This window comes from Pipistrellus kuhlii, unplaced genomic scaffold, assembly GCF_014108245.1.
Source record: "Pipistrellus kuhlii isolate mPipKuh1 unplaced genomic scaffold, mPipKuh1.p scaffold_m20_p_4, whole genome shotgun sequence".
Taxonomy (NCBI): domain Eukaryota; kingdom Metazoa; phylum Chordata; class Mammalia; order Chiroptera; family Vespertilionidae; genus Pipistrellus; species Pipistrellus kuhlii.
Genome location: NW_023425540.1, coordinates 48,377,999 through 48,393,720, shown reverse-complemented (window position 1 = coordinate 48,393,720; position 15,722 = coordinate 48,377,999). Strand labels below are relative to the sequence as shown.

Genomic DNA, 15,722 nt, shown 5'->3' with positions numbered 1-15,722 from the left:
CACTTCCTGTAAGGAGATTTCAATGCATCCTATTTCTTGAATTATTCTGTTTGCACACTCGTTTTTTAGAACCATCTCTCCCCGAGGGCACACAAAGATTTTACACAAGGAGGTCACGGCGGCTCAGACGCCTCCCTGGGGAGGGTCCGAGCTGTGAGAGTGTTCTGGCCCTGCTTCCTGCCACGGAAGGAACAGGCGCCCCTGGTAGCGCCGAGACAATGACACCCCGAGCCCAGCTACAGACGAAATGCAAATAGTATGCATTCCTTGGTGAATCACCTCAGGGTGCAATGACTTGGCGGCGGGCTGTCCCTTTAAAAATCAAGCACGCCAGGCTAATGGGGCAAACTCCTCCTCCAGGGAGGTTCCTTTAAATGAGAGCCAGCTGACGGGGCCTCCATTCTTACTCCTGAGCAGTACCTGCCCTGCGAGGAGGAGCACCCCCCCACCCCCCAGGATGCAGCCCACCTGCACGGCCCAAGAGTTCGTGGACAGCCACCTCAAGCCCAGGAGGATGGTGGTGTTCATGAAGCCCACCTGCCCCTTCTGCAAACGGACCCAGGAGATCCTCCTGCAGTACCCCTTCAAAAAGGAGTCGCTGGTGTTCGTGGATATCACAGTCACCAGGAACACAGAGCGGGTTCAGGATTACCTGCAGCAACTCACTGGAGCCAGAACGGTGAGCCCGGGGTTTTGTTCCGAAAGGCCGGGGAGGGGGCGGGGGAGCGGGAGGGGGAGATGGATACCCGATTCCTTTTTCTTGTTAGTTAGGGCCCTGAAAGGGTTCGCCTGTGCTTTTCTCTAGGACGCCGCCAGGGCTCCACCCGTCAGTCACTGAAGGCCCCGGGAGGGCGGGGAGCGGACACTGCTCCCTGGCCTGGGCAGCGGGCCTGCAGCCAAGGGCCCAGGACCCGGGCCAGGGTCCGTGGGCCCAGCAGCTGTCCCGGGTGTGGGGAGTGAGCGGAGGCTCTGTTTTCAGCATGCTGTGGGGAGTTTGAAGCTTGCAGGGCTGGGGTGGGCGGCAGGGAGAAGGGGCCCAGTGGGATCTGTACATTTCTGTTGTCCACGAGAAGGTCCTGTGTGCCCTTCTGTTCTCAGGTGGCCACGTGGGATTGCTGCCCTTCCGTCTGTTCTCTAGGCTCTCTCTGACGCCAATCCAGTTTGCTCATTCTCCCTTATCTAACGCCTCCCACTGGAAAAAAAATCTAATGAATCAAAAAGGCTTATTCATGTGCCCCTTGTTCTACATGAGGCAGTGTTTTTAGGCCTTTCCAAGGAGGAGGAAGTCAAGAGGCCAGAGTTCCGGCCTGGCTCTCTCAGTGGCTTGTGTGATCCTGGGCAGGTCACCCCCTCTGAGCCAAGGACCTCCTCACTGCTGCAAGCCTAGAGCAGCCACCTCTGCATTTCCTTTGCTGTGAATGGACCGGGGGACCCTCTAGGAATGGCTGTCCCCTGTCTGATAAGGCTTCTTGCGGGGTGCCCACCCACCCAGGCTGCCTGCACCAGGCCTGGTGCCAGCTGGGGTGCATGATGTCCCTCCAGCTCTCACCCAATCCCTTTCCATTCTAGGGCACAGGGTTGCAGAAGCACATGTCCTAGTTCCACGAGAGTTTGGCTCACCGGGTTTTCCCAGGGCTCTCACGGAAAATACGGAGGTTTTTCCCTGGTGCAGAGGGAGGCGACCTGGGTTCCCCCCTTGCTTCCCGGGCCCCAGCTGTGGGCGGGGGACTCTTGTCTCTGGAAGGTCCTGGAGCAGAGAGACTTGCTGCTTGGCTTAGTCCCTACCCCTCACCCCCACCCCGCAGCTGGGCTGTGAGAGGAAAGAGTCAGGCAAATACTGCCAAGGCCTTCTTTGTGCCGGGTCCCTCTTGGCCATTGGTTCCCAAATGCTGCTACACGTTAGAATCACCTGAGGAGCTTTAATAAAAAATAAAACCCCCATGCCCACATCATATCCCAAACCAAAGCAATGAAATCACTGTGTCAGGCCTCAGGGATTTTAAAGATCCCTAGGTCAAAGGGTGCAAACATTTAGTTATAAGATGAGTAAGTTCTAGCAATCTAATGTTCAGCAGGGTGACAATAGTTGATAATATTATATGTACGCTTGACATTTGCAAAGAGATCTTGTTCTCACTACACACACACACACACACACACACACGTTAACTGTGTGAGGCGATGGGTGTATTAACTGTGGTAATCATTGTAGTGTCTATATAAGCAAATCGTGATATTTCGTACCTTAATATATACAATTGGTCAACCGCACTTCATGAAAGCTAGGGGAAAGTTTTATTTTCTATCCAAAGAAAAGATCCCCAGGCAATTCCAATTTGCAACAAGGTTTGGGAGCTACGGTTTTCAGCTGGGCAGCACCTGTTCTTTACAGGAGAAAACGAACCTCTTCCTGCAGCTGCTAGACCAGTGGTCGGCAAACTGCGGCTCTTTGGCCACTTGAGTGTGGCTCTTCCACAAAATACCACGTGCGGGTGCGCACGTACAGACCCGTGGCCCATGTGCAGAAGTCGGTTTTCGGCTCTCAAAAGGAATTTCCATCGTTGTACTGTTGATATTTGGCTCTGTTGATTAATGAGTTTGCCGACCACTGGTTAGTCCTTTGAAATAAAAACGGCCACAGCTGAGTAACCTTACAGCACAGACAATGCCTCCTAGCTGAAGCTGGGGACTGGAGACTCTTACTTCTCCTACCAACTTGCTTATGGTAAGAGCTGTCTCTCTTTCTTGACAGTTAGACTCAAGTTCCCAGAAAAAGCGGATGGGGCCAGGAGGGGCAGGCACTGAGGGTGACTCTTCCTTCCTCAGATGAATCAAGTTTCCTCTTTTGCCACCACAGACACCTACACACACACACACACCTCTGGCGGGTACAGCCTGTAATTCAGCTCCCTTTGGTGATGCTTGTACCTGGTGGCTTTAAGGTGGTTTGGGGGCTGCGGACACTAGAGGGCGGTGTAAGAGCCAGGGGGCCTTTGGCTCTCAGGCCCACCAGCTCCCTTGCCAGAGGATGGACACAGAGCTCCACCCTGGAGACGGCTGGTGGAGTTTCGGGCCTGTCTAAGACACCTGGAGGCTGCTGTAGGCCTGTGGGGTTCTGACCTCTCAGTTACCCTGGGAGGAAGGAACAGATGCTCAGTGTCACCTGGTTGTTGCAAACACAATCCCTGAAGCAGCAGCAGTAGCATCACCTGGGAACTTACTGAAAAAGCAAATTCCTGGCCCCAACTCAGATCTCCTGTATCAGAAATTGGGGGGAAACTGGTGTGTGTGTGTGTGTGTGTGTGTGTGTGTGTAGAGAGATCTGTTGGCAGGCCGGTTGTGCGTTCCACTGTCTGAAAAGAGGACTCCTGGTCCTTCAGGACTCCTACTGATTTAGCTCACACCCTTCTGGCCAACACCCCACTCCCAGGTGGACAGATGGCAAGCTGTAGGAGTGGTGACAATGGCTGACTTCTTTTTGCAAAGATTAGAAATTCTAGAATGCCAACATCTCCTCCTCATACAATACAATCTAGTATAGAAATCAGTTGATCTTTATTTCATTAGGCACTGCCTTCCACAGGAGTGCTGCAGTATATTAGAACTACATTAGGATTCTGCTCTATTTACTGGTACAACTCACCACAGCCGAGTTTTCCGGGGGAGACAGAAGCCAAAAGGCCCCACCAATTTGTGGGGGAAGCTTTATTTTCTCTGAAGTAATGGCCAGGACCCAGGGGAACACTTAGGCTTCTGACCTCAACTGTCTGTGGCTATTCTTTCAGCCGCAGAAAAGCAACGGTGCCTGGATGACTCCGCCCACCTGCAAAGCCCCGCCCAGGCTGTGCTCCGGGGGAGCAGGCAGCGCCCGGCTTCCTCTCTGGCACGCAGCCCTGCGTGCTCTTACCCGCTCTCAGGGCACAGGAAATATCTGGACTTCTTTTTAAATATTTGGCCTTAATTTTTAAAGTCCACTTCCACCAAGACTGCCCCGCCCCCCCCTTTTTTCCTTTCAAAAATTTTTTTGCTGTAACATTTTTTTTTTTATTGATTTCAGAGAGGAACGGAGAGGGAGAGAGAGCTATTGTAGAAACATCAATGATGAGAGAGAACCATTGATTGGCTGCCTCCTGCACTCCCAGGTATAGAACTATGACCTGCTGGTTCATAGGTTGACACTCATCTATTGAACCACATTGACTTGGCCAGATCCCTTAATAAAAATAATGTAAGGACTTACCTGAAGTAATTCGGCTCACTTTTTAGAAAGTTTACTTGAATTACCATGGCTTTCAAGGAAAGCCGAAAGCTCTGAAAATTCTTTTTTTTTTAATTTTTTTATTAAGGTATTATATGTGTACATATCTTACCATTGTCCCCCCATGAAAATATTTTTACCACTTCTTGTCTTTCGCCTCTCCTGGGGTGTTCCTGGCTCAGGAACAGGACCAGCCCTTCGCCCGGAAGTTGTCCAGGCCACCATGAGAGGACTTCTTCCTCCCTCAGGATCCCCAAAGCCCTCTGGAATTCTGGAGTGTGCCTGCTCCCCGCAGCTGGGCAGGAGCTTGCAGGTGACTGGAGATGAACGAACGTGTCAGGCATAAGGGCTGCATCGGTCTGGCTTGCCTTGTGTGATGCACTGTTGCAGGTGTGAAATGAAAGCAGAGGAGTGGCTGTGGCTCCCAGGCAGCAGATCAAGGATGTATAACTGCACTAATACATCCTAGGACGGGCCGGGAATTGAAAGAGACTGGACACCACCATGCCTTTCCCAGCTGAGGACAGAGCTCACGAAGGAGGGAGCTGACTGATAAATGGTGGATCTAAAATTCAGGGGCAAAGACCTAATGCAAATACTTTGCCAGCTATATTTGGAAACAAATTCCTTCCTGCTGGCCCTGGCTCACAGTAAGGCAGTGGTTCTCAACCTTCCTAATGCCGCCGCCCTTTAATACAGTTCCTCATGTTGTGGTGACCCCCAAACATAAAATTATTTTCGTTGCTACTTCATGACTGTAATTTTGCTACTGTTAATGAATCATGATGTAAATGTCTGTGTTTTCCGATGGTCTTAGGTGACCCTGCTAGCAGGTTCTCAACCTGTGGGTTTTGTCCCCACAGGTTGAGAACCGCTGATGCAGAGCCTAAGACAGGGGTTTTCAAACTTCTCTCATTATGAGAATCACCTGGTGGAGGTGTTAAAACACAGATTCCTGATAGCACTTCTTATAGTTGGGATCCGGGAATCTGTGTTTTAACACCTCCACCAGGTGATTCTCCTAATGAGAGAAGTTTGAAGCCCCCTGGCCTAAGACCATTGGAGAATACAGATATTTACACTGCAAACCACTGCATTAAGGGCCCAGCTGCACAGACACCAGAAGTCAATCAGGGTGATGGTCCAGCTGTAGCCAATCAAAATTCCCTCCCAGAAATGTTTCTATAAAGTGAAAATTTTATTTCATTTTTAAAATATATATATTTTTATTGTCTTAAGAAAGGAAGGGAGAAGGAGAGATAGAAACATCAATGACTAGAGAGAATCCTTGATCTGCTGCCTCCTGCATGCCCTACACCAGGGATTGAGCCCGCAACCAGGACATATTCCCTGACCTAGAATTAAACCATGACCTCTCAGGTCAACACTCAACCACTGAGCCACGCTGTTCAGTTATACCTGGTAGAGTGAAAACTTTAAATCACTGACAAATTAGGCAATCTCATGCACAGCATATTCAATCTGAAAGATATGTGGCTTAAAAACATTCTTTAATCCTCAGAATAAAATTTTGTCCTGTAAGAATATACATGAGGAGATTGTGCCGAAACCAGTTTGGCTCAGTGGATAGATCATCGGCTTGGGGACTGAAAGGTCCCGGGTTCGATTCCGGTCAAGGGCATGTTCCTTGGTTGTGGGCACATCCCCAGTAGGGGGTGTGCAAGAGGCAGCTGATCGATGATTCTCTCTCATCGATGTTTCTAACTCTCTATCCCTCTCTCTTCCTCTCTGTAAAAAATAAATAAAATATATTTAAACAAAAAAAGAATATACATGAGGAGATTGTAAAATGATTTGAATAGCTTGGACTGTGGCAAATATTTAGAGAGAGGGAAACATGTCATTCTCGCTAAGCTAATAATTAAGTTCCTTAATTGACCTGGCTTGTTTGCTTTTTTTTTTTTAGGTACCTCGAATCTTTATCGGGAAAGAGTGTATAGGTGGATGCAGTGATCTAGTAGAGATGGATAGAAGCGGGGAACTGAAGGTGCGGCTGATAGAAATGGGAGCTCTACAGTTGTAATTACAGGTGAGTCACAGGTAGGATGCTGGACCGGGAACACTAGGAGAAGGTGGAATTCTACTGCCATGTTTTTTCATGGAAGGCTAGGTACAGGATGGTTTAGAGTGGTCTGAGGCACTGTAATGTCATTTATTAACTTCCCTTTTTACAAAGGGATTGTGCCAATGGGAGACATCATTTCACTCAACCTTCATTTCACAAATATTGAGCATTTACTATGTGCCAGACACTACACAAGGCCCTGGGAATATAGTGATGAACAAAAAGATAACATGAACCTTATATTCTAGAGAGGTGGGCAGATAAAAAGTAAGTAATTCATGAAACAAATGAAGAGACTAATGTGACAGAACATGGCAGGGGTGGGGGAGCAAATTTAGCTAATATGGTAAGAGCAGGTCTTTCTGAGAGGGGCCGGCTGAGTTCAGATCTTGTGACAGTCAAGTAAAGATGAAGCAGGAGAGGCTTTCTGACCGAGGAAATAGCGAGTGCAAAGGCCCTGAGGTGGTCAGTATAGAAAATTCAAGAATGAGAAAGCAAGAGCAGGGCAGTGAGAAACGAGATTAGTAACAAATGTGGGCAGAGGCCAGAGCTCACAGGCCATGCTAAGCAATTCAGATGATAACAATTGCAATGTGAAATGAAGGTAATGTGTGCTTCATCTGTGTTCACACTGCAACTCAATTTCAATTGAAGGGCTTCCCAAACACCAAAATAGAAGTTTTCTAAATTGGTAGCCTAAAGTAGCGGTCGCCACCCTATGGTCCGCAGACTACTGCTGGTCCATGAGGTCTGAAAGGTTGGCGACCACTGGCCTAAGGGGTATTCTTGGCTGAATAGAAAACCACAGGGCAATGAACCCCTTAGAAAGGAACCAGGATACTTTTGGGGTCTGTTGAGCCCCCTTCTTCCTCAGCTCCCCTTAATGCTAGCTAGCCTCTAACTAGTCCAGTTCCACAGACTCAGACACAGACTTGGTGGTGGTTTTTTAGTCAAAAGAGACATTTCTGGTTCTTAAAACCAAAATGTTCTTTGAGGGTTATTTAATAATGTAGCCTTGAGCAATGAGTATATATGCTTAGTGGTGGTTACTCAGAATAACCACAACAAAAAGAGTTCGGAAAAAATACAAATGAATCCTTTGAAATAAAAATCACTATTATAAATTTTCTAGACAATTCTATGACATCATCACAGCAGGTGACTACTATGTCTGTGTTAGTAGCTTTCCAGCCAAACCCCATGTACTAAAGCTCTCAAAATTCAATTAGTTGGGGTGCCACATGTTATCTATTCTAGAGCACCATTTTTTTTAAATTTTTTAATTTTTTAATTTTTATTTTTTAGCAGTCTAGGCTTAGATTAAGAATGGAAGAAAACAAATGACTCTTCTGGGAATATGGGAAATACCATTTCCCCAACTATGAGGTCCCCATATTCACAAGGCCTCTTTATTTGCTTTGCCCTTCAGCATGATATGCTCTCAGTATTTTGCTGACAGATACTTTCAAGGCCACCTGTAATGGATTGTGTATAAATAACAGGAGTACGTGTTCTGGTGATGAAAGAGAACTGAGGGGAATTCACCTTTGCAAGAAAATATAATTCTCTGTCTTTTTTTTTTCTGGCAGAGCAGACCCAGGCTGATGTCTCCCTTGAGAGCAGGATGGCATTGTGAATGGTGGCAGCACTTCTGGTGGATGGATCTGGGGCGAACTTTACCCAGCAACTGATTACTTAATCTTCTGAAATATCTAAACAAAAAAAAAAAAAAATGGGAGCGTTCTCAGCAAAAACAAGCTTTTCTTCTTTCAACTCTATTGAGAGTGGACCCACAGGTCTGAGATGTGGATGGGCGTCTTCGGGTTTCTTCCGGATCGGCCCCTGGGTTTCAATAGACCGGGACAAGTTATGGCTCAGGAATCCCTCACGGACCCAAAGTTCTTTCTCTGTTGCATGTGGTTCTTACTAACTGTTGTGGTTGTGCCAGGACTCCCACCTCTAAGCCAGTGTTTCCCAACCAGTTTATCCCAGGCTCCCTAGGATGAACTGATAGTTCATTGTACGTGACTGCCCAAACATCAGTTTGTGGAGTTTGAATTTCTAGTCTGCATTTTGAAGTCCATAGGTATTTTGAATGTGCTTTCCCAACTCCATATGTCTCCCCGTATCCTATCTTGAGAATCACTGCTCTGAACTCGTGCTCTGAACCTTGACAGCTCAGAGGTCATAGGAAATGCTCAACAGTCCTGGGAAGGGTCTGAGGGCCGATGTGAGAAGTGCCACACGAGACGTTAAGCACAGTGGGGCTTTACTGGGTCTACAGGGCTCGGAGGTCCACGTGCAGATGCTGTGATCATGTGGCAACACTGATTTGTGAGAGGATCCTGCTCATGTGTGCATGAATGTTAGGTGATGAGCAAAAGTTAAAGTTAAAACGTTATCATAAAAATCTTGCAGCTCCCATCTTTCCAAGAATGTCTGTGAAAGTAGCTCCACTTGAGGAGGAACACTGTCTTAAATGGTCTTATCACCTTTTATCCCACACTCTATGAAAACTTAAGAATCCCTCATTATGAAGCTTGTTCTAGAATTACAAGATTAACTTAGCTTCCTTTTTCAGTCTCTAGGGTGAAAGGCTAATATATTTTGGTAATCACAGATGACTGACTTTTTTGGTTCTTAAGGAATGAAATTAATGTGAACACATCAATTTGGAGCTTTATTCATGTTTGTCCCCTGCCATTATAAATAAAAGTACATGCTATTCACTGAGAATGGTTGATGTGATTTTTTAAAAATCATATTGAAATGACAAATTTGAATATGTCAACACTAGCCTATTGAATAATGCTTAGGGTTCAATAATTTTTTTTTCCATAGCACATTCCATCTTTCAATTTCTCACTAAATGTCCTTACATTTTTGGCTTTCTCTCCCTTCCTTTATGGGCCCTGGCCACTTCCTTCAACCAGACTGTGGTGGAAGGTGCATATTGTGTGGGTCACTCACTGCACAGCTATGAATGCCACCCCCTGGAGGTTATACAGTGTGCAGCCTGCACAGCCCTTAATCCACTCCAGACCATCACCTGCACTTGCTTTCACACCTCTGCATCCTTGCTCATTGTGTTTCTTCTCTTCTGCTCTATTTTCAAATTTCTCCTTCAAGACTCATTTACAAATGATCTCCCTTGTACATAACCCTCTCTTCTCACTGCTTTTTTTAATTTTTTTTTTATTTACTAAAAGCAGCTATTATTCCCTCTTCTATAATCTTAAAGCACTGTGCATTTGGGTACTTGACAACTCTCCCCAGGTTGTATGGAAGTTGATCAATCTGTACTGGTCTCCTGCCAGATTCAGAAATACTGTGCTCAAAGGCAAGAGCCTGGACTCGAACATTGTTGCATGCCCAGTTCCTAACACAGAAGTTCTATGTTATCAAAGCAATAGCTGCCAGTGGCTTACCATGTCAAACGATACCAAAGTCTTTCCTCCTGCACCCCTCCCAAACCCTAGTCCTTGCCACACATTTATCAGTTCCATGTGTACTTAATCCTATTTTAAAACATCGTAAAATGTCTTAAACAGATATTAGAGTGTAAACAGGCAGAGTCCTATTTAAATTAAAACCTGGGTATCCACCTTCTGAGTTAAGAAACAAAGGAGCCATAGAACAGTGTTTATAAAGTCTGGACAAAGTACCTGAGAGGCCATGGGCCCCTTCCCAGTGTGTCCTTGCCTTCCTCCACAGAGCAGTCTACATAGTGTCTGTTGTACTCATTCTGATGCTCATCTTTATAGTTTTTTTTAAAATATATTTTATTGATTTTTTACAGAGCTAGAGAGCTAGAAACGTCAATGAGAGAAACATCAACCAGCTGCCTCTTGCATACCCCCTACCGGGGATGTGCTCGCAACCAGTGTACATGCCCTTGACCGGAATCGAACCTGGGACCCTTCAGTCCACAGACCGACGCTCTACCACTGAGCCAAACCAGTTTCGGCATGATGCTCCTCTTTATAGTTTTACTCCTTGCAATACCCCTAAGCAATACAGTTTAGTTTTGAAAGGCACGGATAAAGTAAGTACCACATGACCTCACTCGTGTGTGTAATCGAGTGAACAAAATAAACTGAACAAAAGGAGATCCAGAGACATAGAAGTATGGAACAGACTGTCTTAACCTTGGAAGGAAGGCGGGAGGAAGAGATCAACTAATGAACTTGTCTGTATATATGCATAACCCATGAACTCAGACAACAGCATGGTGAAGGCCTGTGGTGGGGGTTGGGGGCATAGGTGATACTTTCAACAAAGATTTTTTTAAAAAAAGAAGAGGTCAATGGGGGGAAGGGGGGACATAGGTGATACTTTCAACAAAGATTTTTTTTAAAAAGAAAAGCAATAACGAACACCAACGTAACAGCAAGAAAAGGGCAATATAACAATCAGATGAATGACCCTGGGAGGAGAGAAGCTGAACAGAGGCTCAGCTTCCCTGGAATTGACCAGAGGGTGGTCCTGAGTGAGCCCCTGGGAATACCGGGCAGGTGTTGGGAGACTACTGTGTGAGCACGGAATAGATGGTCAATGGGAGTGGGCTGCTGGGCACTCTTTGCTGCCATAGCCACCTCCAGCTTCCAGGAGCAGGTCAGAGCAGGTGCCTCTTCTGTGGCTGGCTAGTGTGCAGTGTGAACAGAACTGTCATCAGCACAAGGCAAGCAAAGTGCAGATAAGGATCTGCTTCAGGCTCATTTGGGCATTCTGTCCTCAAGTTTAAAAACACACAACAGGAGAGCCCTCAGCGTGTTGACACTGCTCCAATCATCCGGGCCCTCTGTGCAGGGCAGCCAGGCACCGCTCTCTTTCTGGGGTCTATGCCCTTCTCTGTCATCCCAGGAATTCCATTTCCCTCTCTCCCGAGTCAACTCCTGTTCCCCACACCCCATATATATTTGCCATAGCTAAACTGCTGGAACAAAAACATAAAATTATACTAGACGCCTACTTCCCATAGCAGCCCAGGGGTGGGTATGCTGACTCCACAGTCACATCACCCCAGGGGGTGTGCGCACCTCTGCTCACATCCCATCGGCCAGAACTGGCCCCCAACTCAAGGCTGTCCAAAGATGGCCCTTAAGGAGAAGCAGCAATGGGCACTAATGGGCCCATGTGGCTGAGAGCAGTGAGTGTTGATGGATGTGAGAGAAAGCCATGCTCCCTAATTCACTGCACCATAGAAATTGTTAGTGGTTCTGGAAATATTTGGAAGAACTGGACTCCTGATATATTTGAAATAAAATTCCTTTCTTAAATCAATAGGGCTATTTTCTTATTAAATACATTGAACATTGGAAGGGGCAGAATTTAATCTTACTCATTGGTGGAAGAGCATTCTGGCCTGGTCCCTTAAGCACAAATCGTATTTAAACATGGGCTTCTATCTATGCAGAGACTTGTATTTCCTATGTCCAGGTGACTTTCCTGGCGAGCCATGCAGGACTGAAGGAAGAAGGGGAAGGAAGGGTATTAGGAGAGCCAATGAAAGCGAAAGCGCAGAACTTTGTGTAACCTCTCTGGGCTGCACCTAGCACACCTGGGGCTTCAATCCCAATGGCTGCTCCTGCCCAATGGGCTTCTCCCTCCCAGCCAGCAAGGCTGCCCCTCTGGACAGTCCCTACAGCCCAGCTTCCTCGGAAGGGAGCAGAGCAACTGCCTTTTCACTTTTCTTTTGTGTCTTGTGAAACTGGCACTACTTCACACATAAAATTACAAGTTGTTAAGGTAGAGTTTTGCACTGTCTTTCCTTAGGAATCTTCCAGGTCACCCTGAGGAAAGGGTATGGATGCTCTCTAACACAATCTGCCCCGGGTTCTACCCACAGGTGTCACATGGGTCCTCCATTCCTAGAGGATCCAACTGGGGAATGGAGGACCAACAACTCCTGGGAAGGTCAAATTAGCTGAGCCTGAAGCTGTGGCCGCGAAGTTGTCCCCCAGCATCTAGAATGCATGCGATTAGGGACAGCAATCATACACGGACAATCATACAAGAACTAGGATAATTTTGTTATTATAAGGTACTCACACTACCTGTGAAGCAATGTATTGTTATTTGAAAATGGACTTGTATTATTTGCAATTGTATAATATACAGCAAACTCTAGGACAACTAATAAACAAATTTTTAAAAAGTTAAAAAATAAAATGCTATGAAAGGAGAAAAAAATGGAATCATAAAATTCTCAGTTAAAATCACAAAAGGGAGAAAAAGAATTAAAGGCAAAAATAGGAATAATGAATAAGGGCAACAAGTAGAAAGCAGTAGCAAATATGGTGGATATTAATCCAAGTATATGAATAATCACTTAGAATGTCTAAACACACCAATTAAGAGAGATTGTCAGAGTGGACCAAAAAATAAGACTCAATTATACGTTGTCTATAAGAAATTCATTTTAAATATAAAGATGCACATAGATTAAAAATAAGTAAATGAAGAAAGATACACTATGCTAACACTAATCAAAAGAAAGCAGGGGTAGCTATTATATATTGATTTTAGGCAGAGCAGACTTCAAGGAAAGGAAAGTTACCAAGGATAAAGAGAGGTGTGCCACATAAAAATGAGGAAATAAATTATCCAAGAAGACATAGCAATCCTTAACACATATGTGTCTAACAAAAGAACACCAAAATGCATGAGGCAAAACATGAACTTCAAAGAACAATAGATAAATTCACTATGATAGTTGGAGACTTCAACACCACTCTGACAAATGAAAAGATCCAATAGGCAACAAATCAATAAGCACATATTGAACTCAAAAGCTCCTTCAATAAATGAGATGTAACATTATAGACTATATTTAACAATAGCAGAATATAGATTCCTCCCAAGCTCACATGGACTATCCACCAGGATAAACCACATTCTGGGCCATAACAAATTTAAGAGAATATAATTCATACAAATTTAAAAGAATAGAAATCATACAATATCTGCTCTCACACTACAATGGAATTAAGCTAGCCATTAGTAACAGAAAGATACCTGGAAAAATCTTAAAATACATGATGATTAAACAACAACTCTTCTAAAACACACAAGTCAAATAAGAAATCTCAAAAGAAAATTTTGATCTAAATGAAAATGAAAAGAGAACTTATAAAAAAGTGTGGGGTGTAGCAAAAGCAGTGCTTAGAGGAAATTTTATATCACTGAGTACGGATTTAAAAAAAGATCTAAAATCAGTCATCTAAGCTTCTAGCTTAGGGAGCTATAAAGATAAGAGCAAATTAAACCCAAATTAAGTAGAAAAAAATAATAAAAAGTAGAACATAAACCAAAAAAATTGAAAACAGAAAATCGGTAGAAAAAAAATAATAAAACCAAAAGCTAGTTCTTTGAAAAGATCAGTGAAATCAACAGGTCTCTAACCAGGCTAAAAAAAGAGGAGGGATATAAATTGCTAACACCAAAAATGAGAGAGGATACATCCTTGTTGATCCATGGACATGAAAAGGATAATAAAGGAACATTGAACAACTCTATGACCACAAATTTGATGACCTTGCTGAAATGGACCAATTTCTTAAAAGATACAATTTCCCAAAACTCAAGAAGAAATAGACAATTTGAATAGGCCTAAACCTATAAAAGAAATTGAATCAATAATAATCTCCCCAAACAGAAAATATCAGGCCCAGATAGATCCACTGGTGAATTCTAGCAAACATTTACAGAAGAAATCATAACAATTTTCTACTATCTCTTTCAGAGGAGAGAAGCAGATGGAATACTTCCTAATTCATTCTATGAGATCAGCATTATCCTAATACTGAAACCAGAGAAGACGTTATATGAAACCTACAGTCCATTATCTCTCATGAATACAGATGCCAAAGTTCTCAACAAAATGTTAGCCAATCAAATCCAACAACACATACACGGAATTATATACCTCAACCAAGCAGACTTATTTCAGATTTTCAGGGCTGATTCAATACATGAAAATCAATTAATTATAACCATTCACATTAACAGACTAACCAAAAGAAATCACATGACCATATCAATAGATCATATCAGAAAAAATATTTGATAAAATCCAGCACCCACTCATGGTAAAAACTCTAGAACTAGAGTAACACTAGAGGGATACTTCCTCAACTTGGTAAAGATTATCTACAAAAAAAACAAAAACAAACACACACACACACACACACACACACACCAAAAACAAAACAAAACAAAAAAGAACACCTCGCAGCTAATATCATACTTAATGGTAAGAAACTGGAAGCTTCCTCACTAAGATCAAATACAAGGTACAAGGCCAGAACATCCCCTCTCACCATTCCTTTTCAACATCTCACTGGAAGTTCTAGCTAATTCTGTAAGACAAGAAAAGGAAACAAAAGGTACACAGACTGGGAAGGAAGTACCGTATTTTTCGGACCATAAGACGCTCCGGACCATAAGATGCACCAGTTTTTAGAGAAGGGAAATGAAGAAAAAAAGATTCTGAAACAAATAGTGTCCTAAAATATTTTATGTGCTTTAAAACCCAACATCACAGTCATAAACACATGTAATCAACCCTGTAAAGTAAACAGCAGCATTTAGAACCATTTTAGAGCCGGGCAAGTACACAGAGACCACACAGAGCCGGGCAAGTAAAAAAACTTTTTTTTTAAAGTATATGTGTAGGCTATATTTGGACCATAAGACACAGGGACTTTTCCCCCCCACTTCTGGGGGGGAAAAAAGTGCGTCTTATGGTCTGAAAAATATGGTACTAAAGCTTTCTTTGTTCACAGATGACACAATCATCTATGTAAAACATCCAAAGACTGAGAAAAAAAACCTTCAGGAACTAATGAACAATTATACCAAGGTTGCAGCTGTACACCACCAAGAGTGAAGCCTGAGGTAAACTGTGGACTTTGCCTGATTACAATGTGTCAATGAAGGTTCATCAGTTGTAACCTATGTAGCACTCTGGTGGGCGATGCTGATAATGGGAGAGGCTGTACAAGAGCGGGAGCAAGGGCTCTATGGGAAATTCTGAACCTTCTGCTGACTTTTGCTGTGAATTTATAGCTGCTCTAAAAAAAATCTTAAAATATAAATTATATATATATTAATATATATATATATATATATATATATATATATATATATATATGTAGATAAATACTTATGCTCAAAAAACTCCACATGCATATAAACTTTGACCCCTCTCCTTTTGCTGAGTTATGGGAAAGGGACAACAATGGATGATGTTGGGAAAACAGCCTCCTGCGAGCACCTGGAGCTTGGAGGAAGATGTGGGGATGAGTCACATAAAATCATAAGCAGGTGAGCAGAACCAGGCCCTGACCTGTTTTACTCCTTGGACCTTCCAGATGT

The 15,722-nt window shown here is 44.1% G+C and overlaps 1 protein-coding gene across 2 annotated transcripts; it reads left to right on the top strand.

Annotated features, from left to right (window-relative positions):
• Positions 1-339: 339 nt before the first annotated feature.
• On the top strand, positions 340-9,080 carry GLRX (glutaredoxin). 2 transcript variants are annotated; one of them, XM_036410136.2, is made up of 3 exons: positions 340-679; positions 6,186-6,308; positions 7,939-9,080. In XM_036410136.2, exons 1-2 carry the CDS (start codon positions 458-460, stop codon positions 6,300-6,302), a joined length of 339 nt encoding a protein of 112 aa, XP_036266029.1. In that variant the 5' UTR covers positions 340-457; the 3' UTR covers positions 6,303-6,308; positions 7,939-9,080. The 2 variants fall into 2 exon arrangements, with proteins under 2 accessions (XP_036266029.1, XP_036266028.1); XM_036410135.1 differs by having other exon boundaries at positions 346-679; positions 7,934-9,080.
• The last annotated feature ends 6,642 nt before the right edge of the window (positions 9,081-15,722 follow it).

What these genes read in the sequence shown, in the direction of transcription:
- GLRX (XM_036410136.2), top strand. Translation starts at nt 458, where the DNA reads ATGCAGCCCACCTGCACGGCCCAAGAGTTCGTGGACAGCCACCTCAAG. An exon ending in AACTCACTGGAGCCAGAACG is followed by an intron (nt 680 to 6,185) that starts GTGAGCCCGGGG and finishes TTTTTTTTTTAG; the next exon opens with GTACCTCGAATCTTTATCGG.